Source organism: Tupaia chinensis, unplaced genomic scaffold (genome assembly GCF_000334495.1).
Source record: "Tupaia chinensis unplaced genomic scaffold, TupChi_1.0 Scaffold143247_2, whole genome shotgun sequence".
NCBI lineage: Eukaryota > Metazoa > Chordata > Mammalia > Scandentia > Tupaiidae > Tupaia > Tupaia belangeri.
Window position 1 is genome coordinate 300,163 of NW_006203092.1, and position 22,145 is coordinate 322,307.

Genomic DNA, 22,145 nt, shown 5'->3' on the forward strand with positions numbered 1-22,145 from the left:
GAACCTAGGCCTCCCCTATGGTCTCAGTCTATGGAGCACAGCCTCCTAGCAGCATGTACCACTGTGGCTGGCCTCTAATAGCTTAAAAAAATTTTTTTTAAAGTTTTTGCTATAAGGAGCATGCTCTCAACAGAGAGACAGAGAGAGAGAGAGACAGAAAGTGAGAACAACCCTCTCCCCCCAGGTGGGTTGGCCACACCACAATCCCTTCTCTTCCATTCTCCTCTTGGGATCTTGGGCACTCACGCACACATGCCCAGCGTGAGTTTAAGCTACCAGGTCTGGGACTGGAATCATGGTTGACTACATGGGAGTCCAGCGACATAGCCATTATGCCAACTGCTGGTCCCCCAATAACTTTTTATAAATTAATAAACTTTTTTTTGGGAGAAATTTTAGTGTTACAGAAAAATTGAGCAGAGTTCTCATACCTCTTCACTCTTTTTACTCAATCATCCAGTTTCCCTTTTAGTCTTGCATTAGTGTGGTACAATGGGGTTCCAATCGATGAGGCAATTATCATTAACGACAGGCTATAACTTGTGTTAGAGTTCACTCTTTGTGTTGCACATTCTGTAGGTTTTGAAAAATGTTTAATGACATGTATCCACCACTACAGTGGTAGCTTTTAAAATACGTTTTAGAAAAAAACATTCTTCCACAGATCTGGGTAGGAAAAAGAAGGAAGGGAACTGAAGTCAGCTGAGCCTTGCTGTGTTATAGGTAACTTTGATTTACACTTACAGATATGCTCACATTTAAGTATTTTAACAACCCTGAAGGGTATCAATTATTGCCTTCATTTCATAGATGAGAAGCAGAGCCCAAGGAAGAATAAGGACCTTGCTCAAGGAGATGGTGGAACCAGACAGGTGCACAGGTGCAGTGAATCTGATTAGCAGCCTGACCTCATCATTTTCTTACAGCTTCAATCTTTACATCAAAGATTTAAGTCCTCTTACTCTCCTTTTAATTGGATAAGCTTGTCTTCTTTGTCTTTGTTTGGGGCTTTAGAAAAATGTATAACCAGAGAGAGCTAAAAGCAGAGCTATTGGGTAGAACTTTAGCTGTTTCTTTTAAGCAGAATGAAACTCCTTACCTCTCTCTCTCTTTTTTAAAAGAAGAAACTACTTATGATGTCTCTCTAACTCAGAATCATAGAAATGTCTAAGTTTTAATGGGAAGTGTTAAAGATACCAGTGTGGGTTGTTATCCTGTGTATGTGTGTGTTCTTGTGTGACAAGAGTGCTAAAGATATAATTGCTGATTTCATTTATTGATACGTATGTTGAATGCATACTTCTTGCAAAAGACAGTTTTGTCCTCCTACTTTCACAAGATATAGATGCATAGGAACCTACCAGATAGGATGTGATCAATTCCCTGGGATGGGTTTAAATATGATTCTTCTGCAATGGTAGAAAGGGAATCTTTCCAAATGGATGATCTGGTCTTAGAGCATCCTGAAAGGGACATTTCTTTTTTCTTTTTTTTTTTTTTTTTTTTGCTATAGGGCACGTGTGCTTGCCAGACAGAGAGAGACAGAGAGACAGAAAGTGAGAAATCACCCCCCAAGGGGGATGGCCACGCCACAATCCCTTCTCCTCCATTCTCCTCTCGGGATCTTGGGCACGCACGCACACGCACCCGGCGTGAGTTTAAAGTCACCAGATCTGGGACGCGAACCGCGGTCGACTACATGGGAGTCCAGTGATATAGCCATTACGCTAACTGCTGGTCCCTGGAAGAGACATTTCTTAAAAAAGGATCTCAATACGGATGGGAACAAAGATATTTCAGTCATTATAAAATTTCCATTTTAACATGAATTCATTATCATTTAATGTGATATAATGACCCACTATTCTTGAGTAGTCAAGACAACAATCCATTTCAAATTATAGACACAATGATCTTTCTCTTGCTTTTATCCTCTTTTATTCTCCTCTTCCTTTTTATTATCTTTTAATATTTTCTTCATCTTAAGAAAATCAGACTCCTGCTAGCCACATGTCATGGCTCAATATCTTTGATCTCTTGACTGAATGTGGTCTCTGATACTAACATCTGCCTACTTTCACAAAATAGATCTGTATAAAACCACCTAGCTTTTCATAAAGATATTATAACTTATCATAACTTACATATTGTAAAATAGTCACTATCTTAAACCCTTAAAAATTCTGGAATAATGAAAAAATAGCTGCTGCTAGAGGTACTGATTGGCGATTAAAAGGTCATTTTAGGGTAGAGGGTCATTTATTAGTAGAGGAAGAATAAGGGTAGAATGGCCATTGGACTGGGTTAAATAGTACCCAAAGAGTTTAACATTTACACCCTGTTCAAAGCCTGTTTACCATGAAACCATGTCAAGACCTCCTCCTGGTGTTAATTAGGTGATCTTCCAAATTCTTAAGACATTACTAAAGTAAAATAAAATAAAATAAAATCTTTAGCCAAATATGTCCACATTTTTAAGTTTTAATACACTCTGTTCTTAAGAATTTGACGGCAGAATGGCATGACAGAGAGTTCCTCAGGCAGGACTAAGGACTCGCTTTGAACTTTTATAGTCTTTCAAAAACCCCAGATGGAATCCATTTTTTCCCTTCTCATTTGGCCATAAAACTTGGGTGGTACTGGTCTGTCTGATAGAACGAGCAGGGAGCAGTGTGTCATATGTCTCTTTCTGCATTACAGATACTATGTGGCCTCATTCTTTCATTGTTGCTGAATTGCTGTGTTGGGAAGCACTGGTCTTCATTTACCCCCAATAAAGAGAGACTTCCTGATCTGTGGCTTTGTTAGTTGCTTGTAGTGCATGGAATTCCTAGGGTGTGAGAGTCAACGGTAGGAGGACTTTGTGGTCTCATGAATCCCTTCCCTTATGTTAATGACTGGCTATCTTAAGAATGGCAAACTATGAACCATGTGAGCAAAAGGAGACATGGCCAGAGATCACGTTTCTCAGTAGGCTTGTTTTTGTGGGTTGCCCTATGATTAGAGGCTTCACATCTAAATTGTTAGCTAAATTGTGACCAGAGAGATCTGAAATTAAAACCTTAAGACCAAAGACTTCAAGACGATGTCATGGTAAGGAGCACATATGCCTAGGAGTGAGGGCAGTTGAATTTTTCCATTAATTAAAAACAGCATCCCCAAACTCTATCTTCATGACAATCCTGTATAGATGATGAAATCAAGGCTAAGAAAGTTCAGGTTATATTATTATGTATATTATAGATTCTTGCCACTGACACTGAAGTTCAGAAAGTAAGCCTGCAAAGAAATGTGTGAGCTAAAGATGATGAGAGATTTTATACATTATTCTCATCCTTATTCTTTGTGTAATCATTTTTTTATTTTGAAAAAAGAAATTGATTTTTTCCTTCAAAAGTTGATTGTCATTTTTTGTTACTAAGTAGAAAAGGCAGGTTGTTTATTCCAAACAGAAGCCTGGATAGAGATGATGAGATGGGCTCAAGTGGACAAAATCAAGGGCCAGGAACGCATTAAGGAATGTTTTAAGGGATGTGGGATAGCAGCCAGTTTTTCATTGAAGAACTGACAAGAAATGACTGGCGTATTTATAACACCTAAGGGAATTACACTTTGAATGATGTGAGAGATTTTAATTTACAAACTATTTGATTTTTTTTTTTTGCTTTGTAGCAGACGATTAAGCAGATAACTTCAGATCTCCTTCTAATCTGATAATAATTTTGTAAGTAATGATTTTGAAGAGCTCTATTACCTCTGGCCTAAACCCAAATACTCATTTCTCTCTCATCTTGAATATCCTACTATAACAAAATGGGAGAATATTAGTATCATAATAAAATTTATTGTTATCAAATACATATATTTCTCATTATCTTTAAAGACACTATACACATACACATATCAGTCTTTTTAAAAATTAATTAAGTTAAACTAAATTAATTAAATTTTTTAATTTGACCAGAGAGAGTCACAGAGAGAGGTGGAAAGTGAGGAAGCAAGCTGCCAAGTCCAGGACTTGAACCATGGTTGGCCATGTGGGAGTGTCTAGCGCCTTAACCACCACGCTACTCGGTGATCCCCTAAATATCAGTCTTTAAAGATTCATAGCAAAAGAAAAAATGAAAATGCAATAGAAATTTTAGTTAAGCTTTGTTAGTTTCATTAATTTGAGATGTTGCTTCCTTCATAACAGTTTTGCTAATTCCAGAAACCACTGAGTTTGTATATTTATTTTACACATGTGACTGCTTTATAGCAATGGCCATCCCAGCATGGCTGTCAATAAAATGTTCCCCCTACAACTCCAGACTTGGGGCTCCCTGCATTTCTTTATTCTAAGTGTCAGACCCTCTCTGTCTAGACCATCCTACCTCTCTCTCTTCCCCCCTTTCCCTCATCTCCTCCTCATTAGGTCTTGCTTTTAGTCTCTTCCTGGTGTTGATCTTGGAGGTAACATCCCAGTCCTAGTTCCACCACTTCATTCCACACTGACCAAGAGACCTACTGAGTCAGATGGGTTTTCAGACATACTAAAGAACCAGATTTCAGTCTTTGAACACTAAAGTGCCTTTTACCTTTTCTTATATTTAGAGAAAAAGAAAATAAAGTGTGGCTGTTGACAGCAGCGGTTCTCAGTCCCAGTTGCTCATAAGAATCATCTGGATTATTTTTGTATTCAGATGCCTGGGCCCCGCCCAGACAAATAAAATCAGAAACTCTGGGAGTGGTGCTAGGGTGACCGTGATATGAAGATAGAGATGATCCCACTAGTTTGGGGGTGGGGTTAGAGGCAGCTCTGTCATGGTGTGTTTCTCATGGTTGCTATTAGCACAGTCTCTCCTAAGTCCTCACGGGGACTGGATACCTCCCTCCTGCACAACAGAGCACAGCGGAAGCCATGTGAGTGAAGCTTGTTTTGTAGCTAGTACTTTTCCCAGGCCATGGAAGTCAGCTATCCCTGTTGCACAACTCCAGGGGGCACCATTCACACTGTGGTCTGTGTAAATAGGCTGGTGCCCTCGAAGTATGATTAAAACATGAATTGCGGCCTGAATGTGGTACACAGAACTGAGTGCAGCTGAGTGAAAATGAGTAAAGGAGTCCTAACACCTTAAAGGAAGGAGACAGATGTTAGTGTGTTTTTCCATAAAAATGTCTTCCATCACTATGAGTTTATGTGGTGCCCAGGGATGTCACAGTCTGAACTGCATTTGTCAGCTAACCTGGACATGGTGCCCATGGTAAATATGTTCCCACTTCTAGACAAACTGTTTGCAAACCAATATTTCCGATATAGCCTATCTGTGTCTTGGAAACTCAGAGGAAGTGTTTTGGCCAAGACCACTGGTCTGCTTCATACTTTTTTCCTTTTTAAATTGTTTCTCTGACTTATTGGTGTTTGCAATTTTTATATAATGTAGCTCATATATGTTGCCGTTCCCTCCTGCACATATTTATTCAACAATAAAGCATCTAATCAGGCATTTAGATAGTTTATTTGCAGTCTGTGATGTTTATGGAGATTTTGTTTCTGAACCAGTAATTGAAGCATTTTCAATTTCATTGCCTGAGAACACTCATCCTCCCGCTGATATCCACAGCCTACCATGAACTCTGCCGAAGGAAGCAGATCAAGTTTCCCTTTACTCAGTGGCCTGAAGTGCAGTTAGCTACAACTGGATCAGGGAGGCGGGCAGGAGCAGCAGAATTAACCCCATCATGGGGTGCATTCACATGTGGGGCCTCAACACGGGGTCGTGGGGGGGGGTGTCCTGGGGGCCAGTAAGATCTGATCAGCAAGATGGCATTCCTATAGAACTTGAGTAGCTGGGACTCTGCAAATACCTAGACAGAACAGAGCTCCCAAGCTACTGCATGAGCAAAATCATACTCAGTCCTAACACGAGAAAGTGTGAAGAACAGGAACTTACATGGTTTGCTGTCTTTTCTTCTTTCCTACTTATTTTTTCTTCTCTTTTCTCTTCTTTTCTTTTCTCCTCCTCCTCCTCTTCTTTCTTTTCCTCCTCCTTTTTCTTCTTCTATTTTTAAATTGGTGATGGCCCTGCACTGATCTCTAAGAAATTTTCTAGTTCTGTCTTAGTGTCACAAGAGACTCAATTCATCATGAGGCATGGCAAAGGATGGCTCAACTAACAACTTTTATATTTTTTTAAAGGCATGCACCACTATATCTGCCTCTTTTTTTTTTTCAGACAGGATCTCACTGTGTTGCCCAAACCACTTAGAGCTCATGGTCCTCCAGCCTCACCCTTCTGAGTAGCTGGGATTATAGGAACACACTACAGTACCCATCTTCTAGGTTGGACTGGGAATTGAACCTAGGCCTCCCCTATGGTCTCAGTCTATGGAGCACAGCCTCCTAGCAGCATGTACCACTGTGGCTGGCCTCTAATAGCTTAAAAAAATTTTTTTTTAAAGTTTTTGCTATAAGGAGCATGCTCTCAACAGAGAGACAGAGAGAGAGAGAGACAGAAAGTGAGAACAACCCTCTCCCCCCAGGTGGGTTGGCCACACCACAATCCCTTCTCTTCCATTCTCCTCTTGGGATCTTGGGCACTCACGCACACATGCCCAGCGTGAGTTTAAGCTAGCAGGTCTGGGACTGGAATCATGGTCGACTACATGGGAGTCCAGTGACATAGCCATTATGCCAACTGCTGGTCCCCCAATAACTTTTTATAAATTAATAAACTTTTTTTTGGGAGAAATTTTAGTGTTACAGAAAAATTGAGCAGAGTTCTCATACCTCTTCACTCTTTTTACTCAATCATCCAGTTTCCCTTTTAGTCTTGCATTAGTGTGGTACAATGGGGTTCCAATCGATGAGGCAATTATCATTAACGACAGGCTATAACTTGTGTTAGAGTTCACTCTTTGTGTTGCACATTCTGTAGGTTTTGAAAAATGTTTAATGACATGTATCCACCACTACAGTGGTAGCTTTTAAAATACGTTTTAGAAAAAAACATTCTTCCACAGATCTGGGTAGGAAAAAGAAGGAAGGGAACTGAAGTCAGCTGAGCCTTGCTGTGTTATAGGTAACTTTGATTTACACTTACAGATATGCTCACATTTAAGTATTTTAACAACCCTGAAGGGTATCAATTATTGCCTTCATTTCATAGATGAGAAGCAGAGCCCAAGGAAGAATAAGGACCTTGCTCAAGGAGATGGTGGAACCAGACAGGTGCACAGGTGCAGTGAATCTGATTAGCAGCCTGACCTCATCATTTTCTTACAGCTTCAATCTTTACATCAAAGATTTAAGTCCTCTTACTCTCCTTTTTGGTACAGTCGATTTGGAAAATTATTTATGAAGTTACTAGTTAAGAAACATTGTTTTAAAAAAGTGATTGTTATTAGTTAAGAAACATTGTTTTAAAAAAGTGATGATTAGATTATAGCTAAAATCATCAAAATTGTGCTAAGATCCTCAGTACAGAAGAAAGTCAAGAGTTTCATCAGAAGTCTATTATATTTATTAGGTTTTGAATGTTATGCTTTTTTTACTTTACTACCTCAGAGTTTATGATCCTCTGCTTTACTTTTGCACTCTATTTGCATTAATGAATAAAGCAGCAGGTAAACTGACCTTTTAACCATTGGCAAACGATTCAGCCTCTCTAGGTCCTCATTTAATCATCTTAATCACTAAACTAGAGCATCAAGCATGAGGTTTTAGGTTCCCAGGTTCTCAAGTCTGTCTGCCAGGGTTGGAGTCCCACCTATACTATTTATTAGCATTTTCCTTGGACAGATTACTTACCTGTTTCCTTACTGCAAAATGAGAACAATAATAGAATTGTCTTAGTCTGCTATTGTGTTGCTTGTAGAAACTCCCACAAGAGGGTAAATGATAAAGAATAGAGGTTTATTTGACTCACGGTTCTGGTGTCTAGAAAGTTCAAAGGCATGCTGCTGTCATTAGGCTGGCTACATCATAACACGACTGACTGAAGTAGAGAGAGCAGCAGGGCTGCGCAGAGAAATAAACCTGGAGATAGCCATCCTGCTCTCGGGTGAATGAATCCCTTCTCACAAGAGCTAGCACTTACTCAGTTTCACAAGACAGCATTAATTCGTTCATAAAGGTGATACCTCTATGGTCCAATCACTGGCCGCTAGTCCACACCTCTTAAAGGTTTCACCATGTCCCAGTGTCATTACACTGGGGACCAAATTTTAAAATATGAAACTTTAGGAGACAAACCATTACCCAAGTCATAGTAAAATATATTGTTGTTAATATAAAAAGAGTTAAAACAGTGCCAAGAACTATACATGTGTAATGCATGCTTATTATTACTATTATATGTAAATTTGGAGAAGAACCTTCTTCTAACTCTAAAATTCTTTTTATTTTTTATTTTTATGTATGATGTACTGTGACTTAGGCTTTAAAAAAAAGTGCACTTTTTCAGGTCACTTACCAAGTTTCTTGAGTTACCGAAAACGTTTCCTTTATAGAAGAGAAACTTAACAAAAAAGATTTGTGGTGGTTGGTCTCTTTTCTGCTACTGCTATCTGTGAGTTTTAAACTTATCAATAGTTTTGGCATCGTGAATAGAATGGTTATGTTTACATAGCACAACGGAAGGAGCAATGCTAGGTAGTTTTCTGAACAATCTGAGCAATCTTTTTCACAATGAAGTGTTTCAATCTGAACAGTGGGAGATTCTTTCCTTATATGCTGGTGTGCTTGATGGCTTCCTTAGAGCATTTTGTTCATACGCTATCACTCAGAAAATACCATTTTGTACTGTAAAGTACCTGCTACAGTTTTAATGTTTGAATGTGTCCCCCCCACCCAAATTCATGTGAGCCACTGTGATGGTAATAAGAGGGAGAACACGTAATCTAATGACCTATGGGAGGTGATTAGAATTAGATAAGGTCATCAGAGTAGGACATCTGCCCCCCCAACTATTGAATCTTGGTGGCTTTGAAAGAGAGATACAGACCCAGACATAGCTCCTGTCTTCTAGTGTGGTATTTTTTTTTTTTAAAGAATTATGTATTTAATTTTTATTTATTATTCTTCTTAATTTGTTACAGGACACATGCACTCACCAGAGAGAGACACAGAGTGAGTGAGAGAGGGAAAATAAGAAAGTAAGCTGCCAGGTCTGGGACTCAAACCATGGTCAGCCAGGTGGGAGTCCAGCCACTTAACTACCATGCCACCTGCTAGACCCATGGTATTGTTATTAAGCTATGGAGAATGTGCTAAAATTGTAAGACCTCAATCTCTTGAAACAGGGGTTACCTTTTATGAACTCACATTGTCTCTCTACCTTTTCACACAAGAACTCTTTGCTTCTAACATGACATCCACTTGTTGATTTTTTGACTGACACATTCTTTCTCTCCATTCTCAAACATGCCCTTTGTTCCCCTTTTCACCTTTCTAAATCTTATCTATTTTTCAGATTTAACTCTTCCCCTTCTAGGTATTGTCTTCTAAGCCCAGTTTGTGTCAAATGTTGCCCTCCTATTTATTCCTGCAGTACGCGATATATCTCATCAGATAGCATTTACCACCCTTTTTGAATCATTGCTTTATATGTTTGTCTATATGAATTAGACTGTAAACTCTCTAAGGGCAAGATTTTTTGTTACCCCTCCCCTTTTTAAAGGTTTTTGCCATGTGCTTGCCAGAGAGACAGTGAAAGGGAAAATGAGAGCTCACCCCCCAAGATGGATGGCTAAGCTGCAATCTCTTCTACTTCATTCTCCTCCTGGGATTTTGGGCACACACACACATAAGGGCCTGGTGTGACTGTCAGACTGCCAGGTCTGGAACTTGAACTGCGGTTAGTCATGTGGGAGTCCAGCGCCTTAACCACTATACCACCTGTTGGCCCCTCTTTTTTGTCTTTATATTCTCAGTACTTGTCTAGCACTTGTCACAAAATGAGTACTCAATAATAGTTTGTAAAATGGATGACCAAATGACTATGTCATATCCAAATAAAGAACCAGAATGTATTCTAGATCCAATCAATGGGATTGATGTCAAAGATAAACTTCTGACATCATTTAATGTGGATTCAAGCAGAGTTATCACTTTCCTTGTGAACTAAGAAACACAGAATTCACTCAAGAAGAGAAAATGGAATTTCAGTCCCAGTGATTCCGGTGGGGAGGGCCCACCAGCATGCGATTAATCCCACGTGAGGAATAGGGTCTAGTCAACCACAGTGAATGTGAGTGGGTGTTGTTTACTCTAAGTTATTCAATTTAAGCAATCTTTTGTGAAAACATGTATGCCACAACCCTCAGGCTAAAAGCAAAAATAATTTAGATTATGGCTACTGCCTAATCTTCAGGAAAATTCTTTTGATGTTCTCACAAACTTTAATAATCCTTGAAAACAGAACTTCTGAGGGTATAAAATCTTTCCCTCTGTAATTGGTTTTCTGTATCTTTGAGGGTAGTTTTGGAGGAAGGCCTCTGCAGCCAGAAGTTTGGATTTCCAATGTAGATAAATTAAGTATGGATTTATCCGGCATGACCAGAAATTTTGTAGATACCAACTGGTTGGCCTATATTTCAATCACTTTAATTCTCTAAACTAGTGTCTCTTGAATGATTTCTCAAAGAACCTAGGCTTTTTCTTTTTTATGAAAGGGACAAAAAAGGTTTTCTATGAATTTGCAAACTTTGGGCTTAGAAAGTTTCTTTCCTCAGGACAATTTTTGAAAAGAGATTTTAGCATTCTGTGCTTCATACATATTTGAAAATAGAGGACTTTTTTGTTGAAGATTTTTAAACATCTCCCAAATGTGCATTTTCAGAAGTACAGTTTGCAAAGTACAGCCTTCATTAGCAGGCTAGATGTTGAATTGTTGCAGTCTAAGGAAGGAAATTACAGTGGTTTGGTTGTCGTCCCCAAAATTCATGTGTTGGAACTTCGTTGTATTGAGTTATTAAGAGGAAACTTAATGCCTTCATGATGTTGAAAGGTGCTGTTTGAGAATGGTGAGGTGATTGTGGGGACTATGATTACATTATGGTGGGTTTATAAGAAGAAGGAATGAGGGCTAGCAGGTGGCGTGGTGGTTGGGGGGCTGGACACTCCCACATGGCTGACCATGGTTCAAGTTCCAGACCTGGTGACTTGCTTTCTCTCTCTTTCTCTCTCTCTCTCTGTGTGTGTGTGTGTCTATCTCGTCAAATTAAAATAAATGAATGAATAAAATAAATAAATAAATAATTAATTATTTAAACAATACAGTTAAAAAAAGAAAAGTGGGAATGAGACCAGACCAGAGACACGAAATAAATAATTATTTAAACAATACAGTTAAAAAAAAAAAAAAGTGGGAATGAGACCAGACCAGAGACACGTGGATGGACATAGCTGCACTCCGCTCTTGCTGTTGCGATGTGATTCCTTGGGACGACAGATTTGGCCCTTGAGTTTGGACCACCATGTTGTGAGCTCAGTAAGCCGGTATCTTCTTATACTGCCTGGGCTCAGGTAATTTCTTTTCATAGAAATGGAAAGAAGCCTAATGGGTTTGTGTAGCAGTCAAAGGTCTGTCTGTCCTTGCACCCTTGATCATGATACATTCCATCGGGGTTTGTGACCTCAAAATAGGACACCTTGGCATATTGAATTTTTTTAAACTTTGAGAAATGGCAGATGCTGGGAAGACTCCTTGACCTTCTCACTTGAACAGCAGGTCATAAGACCCTCATGTGAGAGGTGCTCTCCTTATACCAGGAGGAAGGGCGCATTCTTACCTCTGGAGATGAGGACCCTGAAAGGAAGCTGAACCAGCAGGCCTGGCTAAATTGCCCCTAGTTTCCCACTCTTAGTCTCACCACTTTGTCCTGTCACATGTCCCCACAACTTCCCACTCTTTATCCATCTAGTACGAAAATGCTCAGGCTTAATTTTTTTTTCTGGTCTTTATTTCCTTATGAAGGCTTCAGTTTTTATAATACCTATATTAAATAAATTGGTATGTTTCTTTGTCATTAATTTTTTTCAGTCTAATTTATAGGACCTCAACCAATGAAACGAAGATAGGAAAAAAGGATTTTTCCCTCTCCTACCATCATGATGGCATAGCTTGAGGGAGGGCTCTCTCAGTGGTTCTGAATCTGTCATGCTTCCTAAAGACCAGCTCTCCAAGAAGTGCTGAAAGGAGTGTTATACCTTGAAAACTATAAAGTCAGTCACACAGAAATAGGAGTACAAAAAATAACCAAGCGAATGGCCTGCCTAATGGTAGGGACAAGTCCAGAGTTGAATGCTAACTCCCAGAGTTTAAATGGAAAGATTAAATGACACTAACACTGCGAATTCAATAAAATAGAGATTAATGACATGAGTCTGAACTAGTGAAATAGAATTTTTTTACTTTAGACAAAAATGTTACCGATTTTCTTCAATGCTTTGATTTCCACATTTAAGGATTTTTGCCTTCTATTGAACTGTTGATAGGTTCATCTACCTACCATTTGAACTGAATCCTAACCTTTTTCCTGGCTTTAAGTATTAAACAAATTTCTCTTAACATTTTTTTATTTTGGTCTAATAAAACTAAAACTATTTCTCTTGAAATTAAAAAAACCCTATTAATACCTATTTAATGATCGCAGTGAGCTATATAGCCCCAGCCAGGTGCTACTTTATAGTATGTTCACTTTACTCACTGAGGTTTACGCCTAAAGTCAGACATGCATTCATAGATATGTATATTTGATATCAGCTGTGCTTGATATCAAATGTTTTGAAATTAATTAAGATCTTTAGTGAATCAATAAAATGTGAAAAAAAAAAAGGCATGGAAAACAACTGTACATACCAGAGACAGTGTGGAAGAAGGTGGGAAATTGGCAGAGGGTGAGAGGTAGGGAATCAAGGGGGGAAAAGTGAAAGATTTAAGAAACAAGAAACAAGAAATAGAAAATTATTTGTTGGTGATAACATGTATGGTAAGATCTTTGAGCCAATAGACAGTGCATTCTGGATGGAAAATCTCATTTTGTATACTGTGTGGATGTACAGTGAATGCCTGTAAGTTAAAAAAAAAAAGAACATCGTAATGTCGAGTCAGAGAAAAGACAACTACTGATCTTATTTGGGGTGAGACAAAAACCCCATCGTCATCTCTGAACTCTTATTTGCTACAGTCTTGCTTTGCTTTGCTATTGTTCTGTTCTCCTTTTTTGCCTTTTTTCTCCTTCTACTCATCCCCATTTCCTTCTCTTTCCCCTCTCATACCTGCTACCTGAAGTGAAAAACCCGAACAGTACTTTCCACTGAATGTCTCCTTGGTGTTTTCCAACACCAAGAGAAAAACACAGGAGCAAAACTAGAATGTAAATAAACACAAATAAAGCATACTCATTTTAGTCTTCATTGCGCCTAATTTTACAGCATCACCCAGGCTCTGTTGATTAAAGGATAAATTTTGTTTGATGTTGAATTTGGAATTTGTTTCTTCTCATACTTTTTGTCCCTGTAAATTAAAGCTTCAGGCTGGTTTTGAAATATTAGAATTCTGTTTTTCATTCATCCTGTCTTAAGACCACAAGGAAGAAAAAAGAAATTCAGAATGTAAGCAGACAGACTCTGATATTTATTGCATCTAATTTTGCACCACACTCACAGCCTAATTCCTACTGCTGTATTTTTTCTGAGAATGCTCTACTCTCTCATTACCTTGGTATATTTTATAATGATAACATCATGTTTCTATGAGGTTCTATAACTAAGACAAATTTCCACACATGTTTTTTCATTTGGTCTCACAGGGAAACTCACAGGCAGGATGATGGATGACTCCATTTTTAAAAGAGGAAACTGATAATCGCAAGAACCGGGATTAGAATCCTGATCCTTTCATTTGGCCTCACAGGGAAACTCACAGGCAGGATGGATGACTCCATTTTTAAAAGAGGAAACTGATAATCGCAAGAACCGGGATTAGAATCCTGATCCTTGGAATTAGAATCCAGATCTTCAGGATTCAGTTGCAATCTTTTCACAATAACAAGACAAAAAGAGCCACAGAGAGAGATTTTCTTCTTTTTTTTCTTATCTCTTTTTAGTGGGAAAAGGATAGGAACTTGGACTCCAACTCTACCTCCTGGTTAAGAACTTCCTCTAATATAATTGGAGAACCTGCTGCTGTCCCAGAGGTTGTGAAGTAAAAAGGTAATCTTCAGCTGATGAGAGACTACATTAATACAAAAGATGTAAGAACAAAGTGATTATTAAAGGTGTAAAGTTCAGTCATGAGTAACCAAAAAAAAGTCCTCAAATAACAGAGTTCAACAGGAAACACATTTACATTCTCTGCCATGTAAAACTTTGGAAGAACGGGTTGGTTTGGTGACTGCTTTGCAAATCTCCCAGAGATTCAGTTCCTTCTAGACCACCTTCTGATAACCTATGGCATGGCCCTGTTTTTTAATGTCTAAGACCACATTGCTAATCCAACCAGTTAGCAAGGTGGTCAGGGGCATAAAGAAAAAAGGAACATGCAAATAACTACCTTTTCTCAGACATTTTCTCAAACTGTCATGTGGCATCTTTTAAAAAATTCCAAGACCGTATAAAAGAAAATGAAATATAAAATAAATAAATAAAAGAACAAACTAAAAAAAAAAAAAAATCCATGACCAGGGTCCGGTCACAGAGAGCTGAAAGAAAGTGTGAAATACAATCTTTGTTCTGGCTGACTCTGTATTCAGTTAAAAATGTCTATTTCTACAGAAGAAGATGAGGATGGATATTGTGGAACACACGCATTCTTATCACAGATAGATGTTGGGGAAAAATTACTAAGTAACCATTAGAGAAAGGAAGGGTGCATTTACTATATTATCTTAATAACATATGGAAGGGGAGCTTATTTGGTATTTTAAATTGCTAACATGAAACAGGATTTTGAAACTGTTTCATTTAGGTCCACGTGTCTTTCTTTTTAAGGCAGTGCTAAATCAAAACATATATAAAGTCTTTCTTTTTAAGACAGTGCTAAATCAAAACATATATAAAGTCATTAAACTCCTATTTGTATAATTTGGCAAAGTTTCTAAGATAGCTTTGCTTCCATTGAAATTGACATGTTCCTACTTTGTACCCAGGTCCAGCTGTGAACATGCAGGCACGGTCAATGGTCACTGAGCTGTGATCTAGGGTACAAAGGGGGTGGTCTAGAGACAAGCTGCCCAATACTTCACTACAGGGATAAGGATCAAGAATGTGACTGTGGATTATGTGTCCTCATACAATTTAAATCATCTGCGGGCCTTCAAAGAGGACTTGTTTCAGCTGTTGAATGAGATGGTAGGAGGAAAAGGGGATCCCAGGACAGCGTGTGTATATACCTACCTTTGCAAAGACTGTTCTTGCAGAGGCTGACACACACTTCTGACCAATCCATCGGAGATGGCTGTTGGGTGAAATCCTATGGGGACTTGCCTTTTTGCTATGTTCTTTGGTTTCATTTAGGATTAATGGTCTCCCACTAGATGGGTGGTCACATCTGAAAAGGAAGCCCTTTGTACCTTGATGGAGAGGTACTAGGGACCTAATTATATTCATGACATTTTTTAACGTATTTTCAGTTAAGCAATATAGTGGCATAATGACACACCTACATGTGAGATAGGCTTGCTTTGTATTGGCTTTGTCAGAGGATGTACCTTTTGTTATGTAGTGTCACTGTTATCTATCAAAATTGTTGTTCTTAAAAGTGTTTATTTTCAAGTGCTATACAAACATACTTTAAAAAAAACCCTTTAAACTAAAAATCGTTTTGAAGTTCCTTTTCTTTTTGAGATTTTTTTTTTTTTGCTATAGGGCACATGTGCTTGCCAGAGTGACAGAGAGAGATAAAGAGACAGAAAGTGAGAAATCTTCCCCCAGGGGGAATGGCCATGACATAATCCCTTCTCCATTCTCCTCTCAGGATTTGGGTATGCATGCACATGCACCCGGCTTGAGGTTTATGCCACTGAGTCCAGGACTCGAACCTTGGTTGACTACATGAGAGTCCAGCGATGTAACCATTGCACCATATATCGACTGGTTCCTAAAGCTTCTCTTTACATCACACAAAATGCACACAGTATGATTTTTATATATAGGTTGTTACATTTTTTTGAGAGAGAGATTTTTACTTTAGGGAGTGTGCTTGCAGGAGAGACAGAGAGAAACAGAGAGACAGAAAGCAAGAAACCACCTCCCAGGGAGGATGGCCACACCGCAATCCCTTTCCCTCTATCCTCCTCTCAGGATTTTGGGCATGCACACACATGTGTCTGGCATGAGTTTTAAGCCTCTGGGTTTGGGACTTGGACTGTGGTCAACTAGGTGGATGTCCAGTGACATAACCACTATGCCATCTGCTGGTCCCAAATTGTGTTGCATGTTTTCAATTGCCAGAGGCATGTGCACTTGTAAGAGGGAGAGACAGAGAGACAGAGACAGAGAGAAAGCACCCTTTAATGGGGTGTGGTCACACTGCAGCCCCCTTTCCTCCATTTCCTCATCCTGTCAGGATGATGAGCACCCATGCACATGTGCCCAGTGTGGTTTTCAAGCCACTGGCACGGGGATTCAAACTGCAGTTGGCCATGTGGGGTCAATTTCTATAACTACTAGGTTTAGGGGCCAGCCTGGTTGTTGCAATTTTAAATTGCATACTTTGTTTTTTCTTTCTAAAAATAATATTACTGTCTTAGCCAGCTTGGGTTGGTACAACAGAAATAGACTAGGTGACTTAAAGAAATTTATTCCTTACAGTTCTGGATGCTGGGAAGTCCAAGACCAGTGCACCTGTTGATTTGATCCTTAGAGTATCCTCTTCTTGCTTTGCAGAGGTGCACCCTCTTGCTGTATTTTCACCTGGCAGAGAGAGAGAGGGAGGGGGGGGAGAAAGAGAGAGAGAGAGAGAGAGAGAGAGAGAGAGAGGGGGGGGGGGGAAGAGAGAGAGAGAGATAGGAGAAAGAGAGAGAGAGAGAGAGAGAGAGAGAGAGAGAGAGAGAGAACCATATAAGAGCATCCTCTAATCTAATCTCCTTATCCCCTCATCAGGATCCTGCCAGGAGGACTCCACCTTTATGGCCTGGTATAAACCTAATTACCCAAAAGGCCCCACTTCCATATACCATTGTATTGGGGAATAGGGCTTTAGCATATGGATTTGGGGAGCATACAAATATTCAGCTTGAGTATCCTTTTCTTCTTCCTCCTGTTTACCCATACCACATTGCCCCTTTCAGATAATTTCTATTATAATAGTTATCTGTCCATATTTTTCTATTTCCATATAGTTATTTACAGCCTCATTTCTTCCCCCAAATATATATAATACATACTTTTCTCCATTTTGCTTTTTCGAATTGACAATACCTTGTGGAAATCTAAGTTGACTGACGTGTCTCTAATTCAAATTTTAAAGGTTACTTTATATTTCATGCATAAATCTACCTACTCTATTCAGCCATTTTCTTGTAGATGGGTGTTTGCTTCATTTGCAGTTATTACCATTTTGCTTCTCTCTTTTGGATATATTCACCACATTGCCTGGGAATGAAGGGACAAACAGTGGTATGTTTTAATTTTTACCTCAGCCTATGTCACTCCTTCTTCTGGTGTTTGACTGGAGGTGCTCCCTAAGGAAGGCTGATCAACAAGAGATCTAGGAGTGTGGCATTTTCTAGTTTGAAGTTTCAGCCTTGGCATTATGGCTTCAGAAAATGAACTCTGTCCACACTGCCAAGATGTTCTGTCTCTTTGTGACAGTCCCTCTGTAACTGAATCCATGTGACATCTTGATTCCTGGCTGATGGTTCCCCCTTACAATGGCAATTCTTTCTTTAGATATACTAATATTCTTTGTGGAACTATAAGTGGTATAAAGGAACTTGAGGCATTGTCTTCACCAATTTATTCACTCATTTAACAAATACAAGGAATGTTCAAAAACTTGGGAACCAGCAGTTAGTGTAATGGCTATGTCGCTGGACTCCCACGTAGTCGACTGCGGTTTGTGTCCTGGACCTGGTGGCTTAAAACTCACGCTGGGTGCGTGTGCATGTGTGCTCAAGATTCCCGAGAGGAGAATGGAGGAGAAGGGATTGTGGCATGACTATCCTCCCTGGGGGGGTGATTTCTTGCTTTCTGTCTCTATGTTTCTGTCTGTCTGGCGAGCGCACGTGCCCTATGGTGAAAACCTCTGGGGGCCACGGTCCCCAGGGGAAAAACCCTCCCCAAAAAAAAAAAAAAAACTTTATGGAAAATGCATATTATGAGAAAAACTGGGCTAGCCAGGTAGTGCAGTGGGTAAGTACTATGTAGAGGGAACTGGATCCCATATGGTAGACCGTGGTTGAAATTCCATCCCAGCGGCTTGAAAAATACACCAGACATGTGTGTGCATGTGTGTGTATGTGCAACCAGGATCTTGGGTGGGGTATACTTTCACAGTTTCTCTCCATCCCTGTCTTCTCTCTCTGGTGAGTGCACATGCCCTATAGCAAATTAAAAAAATAAATAAATAATGAGGTATTTTGGTCTTAACCATTCTGACAAACAATTATTTACATCAGTATCCATTGGTTATGCACAAAAATTTTTCAAGTCACTAAAATGAAAGTTCTTTCTTTGGACATAACAAACTGTCATTTGTTCACCTAATCATACTCTGAATTTAAGAATATGTTTCAATACATTTTCCTTTGGATAAAATCTTTCCAATTCTAGCAGAACACAAGGAAGTAATCATAAAATTCTAAGTGGTTAAAGTAGAAACAAAGACTCCCTTTGTGCAAATTGAGGCTATTATAATGTGATTTGCATTGTAGGTAACCTGAACATGCATATAAGTACACCATGATATTTGCTGTGCAGACCAGAGCTGTGCCATTTGATCCATAGACCCTTTTACATATACATAAACGAAAACTTAAATGTTGACTTAGAAAAAATGTTTTCTCCAATCTCCCATCATTTGCCCAGCAAAGACAGAATTGCGCCCAATAGGACAAGTTACTAGGCTTATTTCTTATCTGGTTAGTGTTGCTAGAGAGGATCATGCTTTCAAACTGTGCAAGTAGTCCTGCTTACTCTCTGATGCAAATTAGATTTAATTTTTAATGAGCAAATAAAGTAACAGAAGCAAAGAGTTCAACGACTTTCCCTGAACCCAGAGGACCCAACGGGCGCCCTTTGCAGAGACTGGTTGTCTGCTGGACCACACAGCTGATGCCCGGAGTAGGGTTTGTTGAGTCCGGAAGCAGGAGCTACAGCGGGGTAACCAAATGGCTGCATTGCCTTCTGGATGGGCCTGAGGTCAAGTTAGTTTATTTGTTTTTAATTTAGCTGAAATTATAGGCTGGTTGAAAGATTCCTTTGTCAGTAACAATCTTTTGAATAGCCGCATAAACCTTTTGGTCTCCCTTTCCTCCAACCCCTTCTCCCATTTGCAGGATTAGAAAAGCACTTGGGAGGCACATTAATCTTGCTGGCGTTGTCAGAAGTGATCAGCGAGTTTTATTAAAAGCCTCGGGATTGCCTGAAAGGCCTCCTTGTGGAGCCTGAAATGAAAGGGCATGTTAAGATCTCAGGGCACATTGTCGGGACCCCTTGCCCTGCCCCTTAGACTATGAGCTGACACTCCAGGAGGCAGCACAGAAACCCTCCTTTGTTGAAGGATTTCGCTGGACGTGGACGGAAGCAAGCTGCCCCCGTCAGCATGAACTCCCTGCGCTGGGCTGGGCCCGGGGCCCTGCTCCTGCTGCTCCTGCTGCTGCTCCTGCTCCTGCTCCTGCCCGAGGCCGGCCCCACCTTCGTCAGCGTGAACCGTGGACTCCGAGTGATGAAGGGCGGCTCCGCCTTCCTGTCAGGAGATGACCTGAAGTTTGCCATCCCCAAAGAGAAAGATGCCTGCAAAGTGGAAGTCGTGATGAATGAGCCAATAACCCAGAGGGTTGGGAAACTCACTCCACAGGTAGGTCCTGTTTGAGGTTTTCTGCTCAGTGGTGTGGCTGAATGTGGAGTCTGAGGGACGGATAAGGAGGAGAGAGATGCAAAAAGCCTGCTCAAGCCATCAAAGGTAAGATGTTCACGGTGGAAATGGTTGACTTGTTATGAACAGGAGAAGGGTTGTACTGTTTTTCTGTGTGAGGTAAAGCCTATTTATTTTTGGAGAGGTTTTCGCTGTAGGGCGTGTGCGCTCGCCAGACAGAGAGAGACATAGAGACAGAAAGCGAGAAATCACCCCCCAGGGGGGATGGTCACGCCGCAATCCCTTCTTCTCCATTCTCCTCTCGGGATCTTGAGCACGCATGCACACGCGCCCGGCGTGAGTTTTAAGCCACCGGGTCCAGGACGTGAAACCGCAGTCGACTACGTGGGAGTCCAGCGACATAGCCATTATGCTAACTGCTGGTTGCTGGGTAAAGCCAATTTTTGAATGCTGTTGGCTGACTTCAGATCACAAGCCTGCAGCCAACAGGATTTACTCCTCATTATGCTAACATCTGTGGAGCAAGTAAAGTTCAAACTAACCCAGATGCATGCATTTTTCTTCATAATGCACTGTGTCAGTGAGTTTTTCCAATGTCTCCTGTTGGAAAGAACTTTGTGTATCTTACCAACTGCTTGACCTAAAAGAATCGCTAATAATCCAGGAAAATGCACAATGTAAGAGAATTACACAGGTCTTATTTCAGGAACCCGGCCACTCTATAGGACACTGGAAAATAGAGAGAATGAGAGAGAGAAAATGAGTTTGCAAGCAAAACAAGGGTAGCTTTTCAAGGGCTGGGGTGGGCACTCGCTTGTATGGTGTGATATGTCTAGCTTCTATGGGATTATTTCTGCCCTAAATTGTCATAGCCACTGCTAGTCAGGGTGCCTTTGGATGAGATATCAGGATTTCAAGACATTTTTAGGACACACTAGTGACCTCAGACCAGCGAAGGTAAGATATGAAGTAATTTTCATCTGCTAACATCATTTGAACATTTTCTTGAGTAAGGGAAAAGAAGTAGAAAAGAGATATGAAAATATTTCACTTTAAGTATTCATTGATCTTCAAAAATTCCCGCATAATTTTTTTCTCATAATTGGGAGATTGGGTCAGCTATAGGGGTGCAGCAGTAACTCAGTGCTCCACCATGCTGCTGCCATATTGGGAAGTCCTGGGTTATGACCCCAGGTCTCACGGTGCATGCTGGGCATGCGCACGTACTGGTGATCCTGGCTAGCTGAGGCCGATGGCGAATCACAATGTGAAAGCCCTGTGTGTATTTGTGTGGGGGGGAGTACCTCTCTTTGTCTCTTTCTCATGGGAGAAATAAATCAACTAAAAAAAGAAAACAGCCAGTGCCAGCAGGTGGCATGGAAGTTAAGGTGCTAGAACTTACTTAACTCAAATATATGAGTTCAAGTCCAGGACTCAGTGACTTGAAAATCATGGCAGATGCATTTGTGTGGGTGTCCAAAATCCTGAGAGGAGAATGGAGAAGAAGGGATTGTGGCACGGCCATCCCCCTTGGGGGCTTATTTCTCTCTCACCTCTGTTTTTGTCTCTCTCTGGTGAGTACACACGCCCTATAGCAAACAAAAACAAAAACAAAAACAAAATACAGAAAAAAACACATGCAAACCCTTGGAGACCTTTCTATTTAAATGTTTGTAGTGTAAAGAGTTACTTTCTAATTCACTGGGCTATAAAAATATGTTTAAAAAAATACATTGCTTTTGCTGAAAATTTCTATTTTTATACAAAATAGAAAATGCTCCTGGTTTGAGTACCTGCTCGTTCTGCAGTTTAGCTTTGCTCCCAATGTAAACCTTTTCAAGAATATTCAATCCTCAATGCTGCTCCTGCTTCTGGAAAAGTGTCCCATTTCCATTTGCTGAACTGTGAACATTGTTTCTCTCCCTATGTGGCCAAACAAATACATTCCATGAGATTATTATTATAAAAAATAGTATTTGAATTTTGTAAAGATGGAATAAAAGACTTGGATGCTAGCTCAAATTGATATCTCCAAATGTTCCATTTATCGCATTTAAAGTTATCATCAGATTCTGAACCCTGACAGCGTTTCCTGGAAGGGGATCTCCTGAGGCGGGGGGGGGG

At 40.0% G+C, this 22,145-nt stretch overlaps 1 protein-coding gene across 1 annotated transcript in view; it reads left to right on the forward strand.

The window, feature by feature from the left end:
- The window catches only part of FREM1 (FRAS1 related extracellular matrix 1), a 182,673-nt gene that overhangs the window by 12,305 nt on the left and 148,223 nt on the right, over positions 1 to 22,145 (forward strand). Inside the window, exons 2-3 of the mRNA XM_006163834.1 lie at positions 14,092 to 14,197; positions 19,483 to 20,003. Of these exons, the coding sequence (XP_006163896.1) occupies positions 19,749 to 20,003 (255 nt within the window). The 5' untranslated portion in view covers positions 14,092 to 14,197; positions 19,483 to 19,748. The remainder of the gene's footprint in view (positions 1 to 14,091; positions 14,198 to 19,482; positions 20,004 to 22,145) is intronic.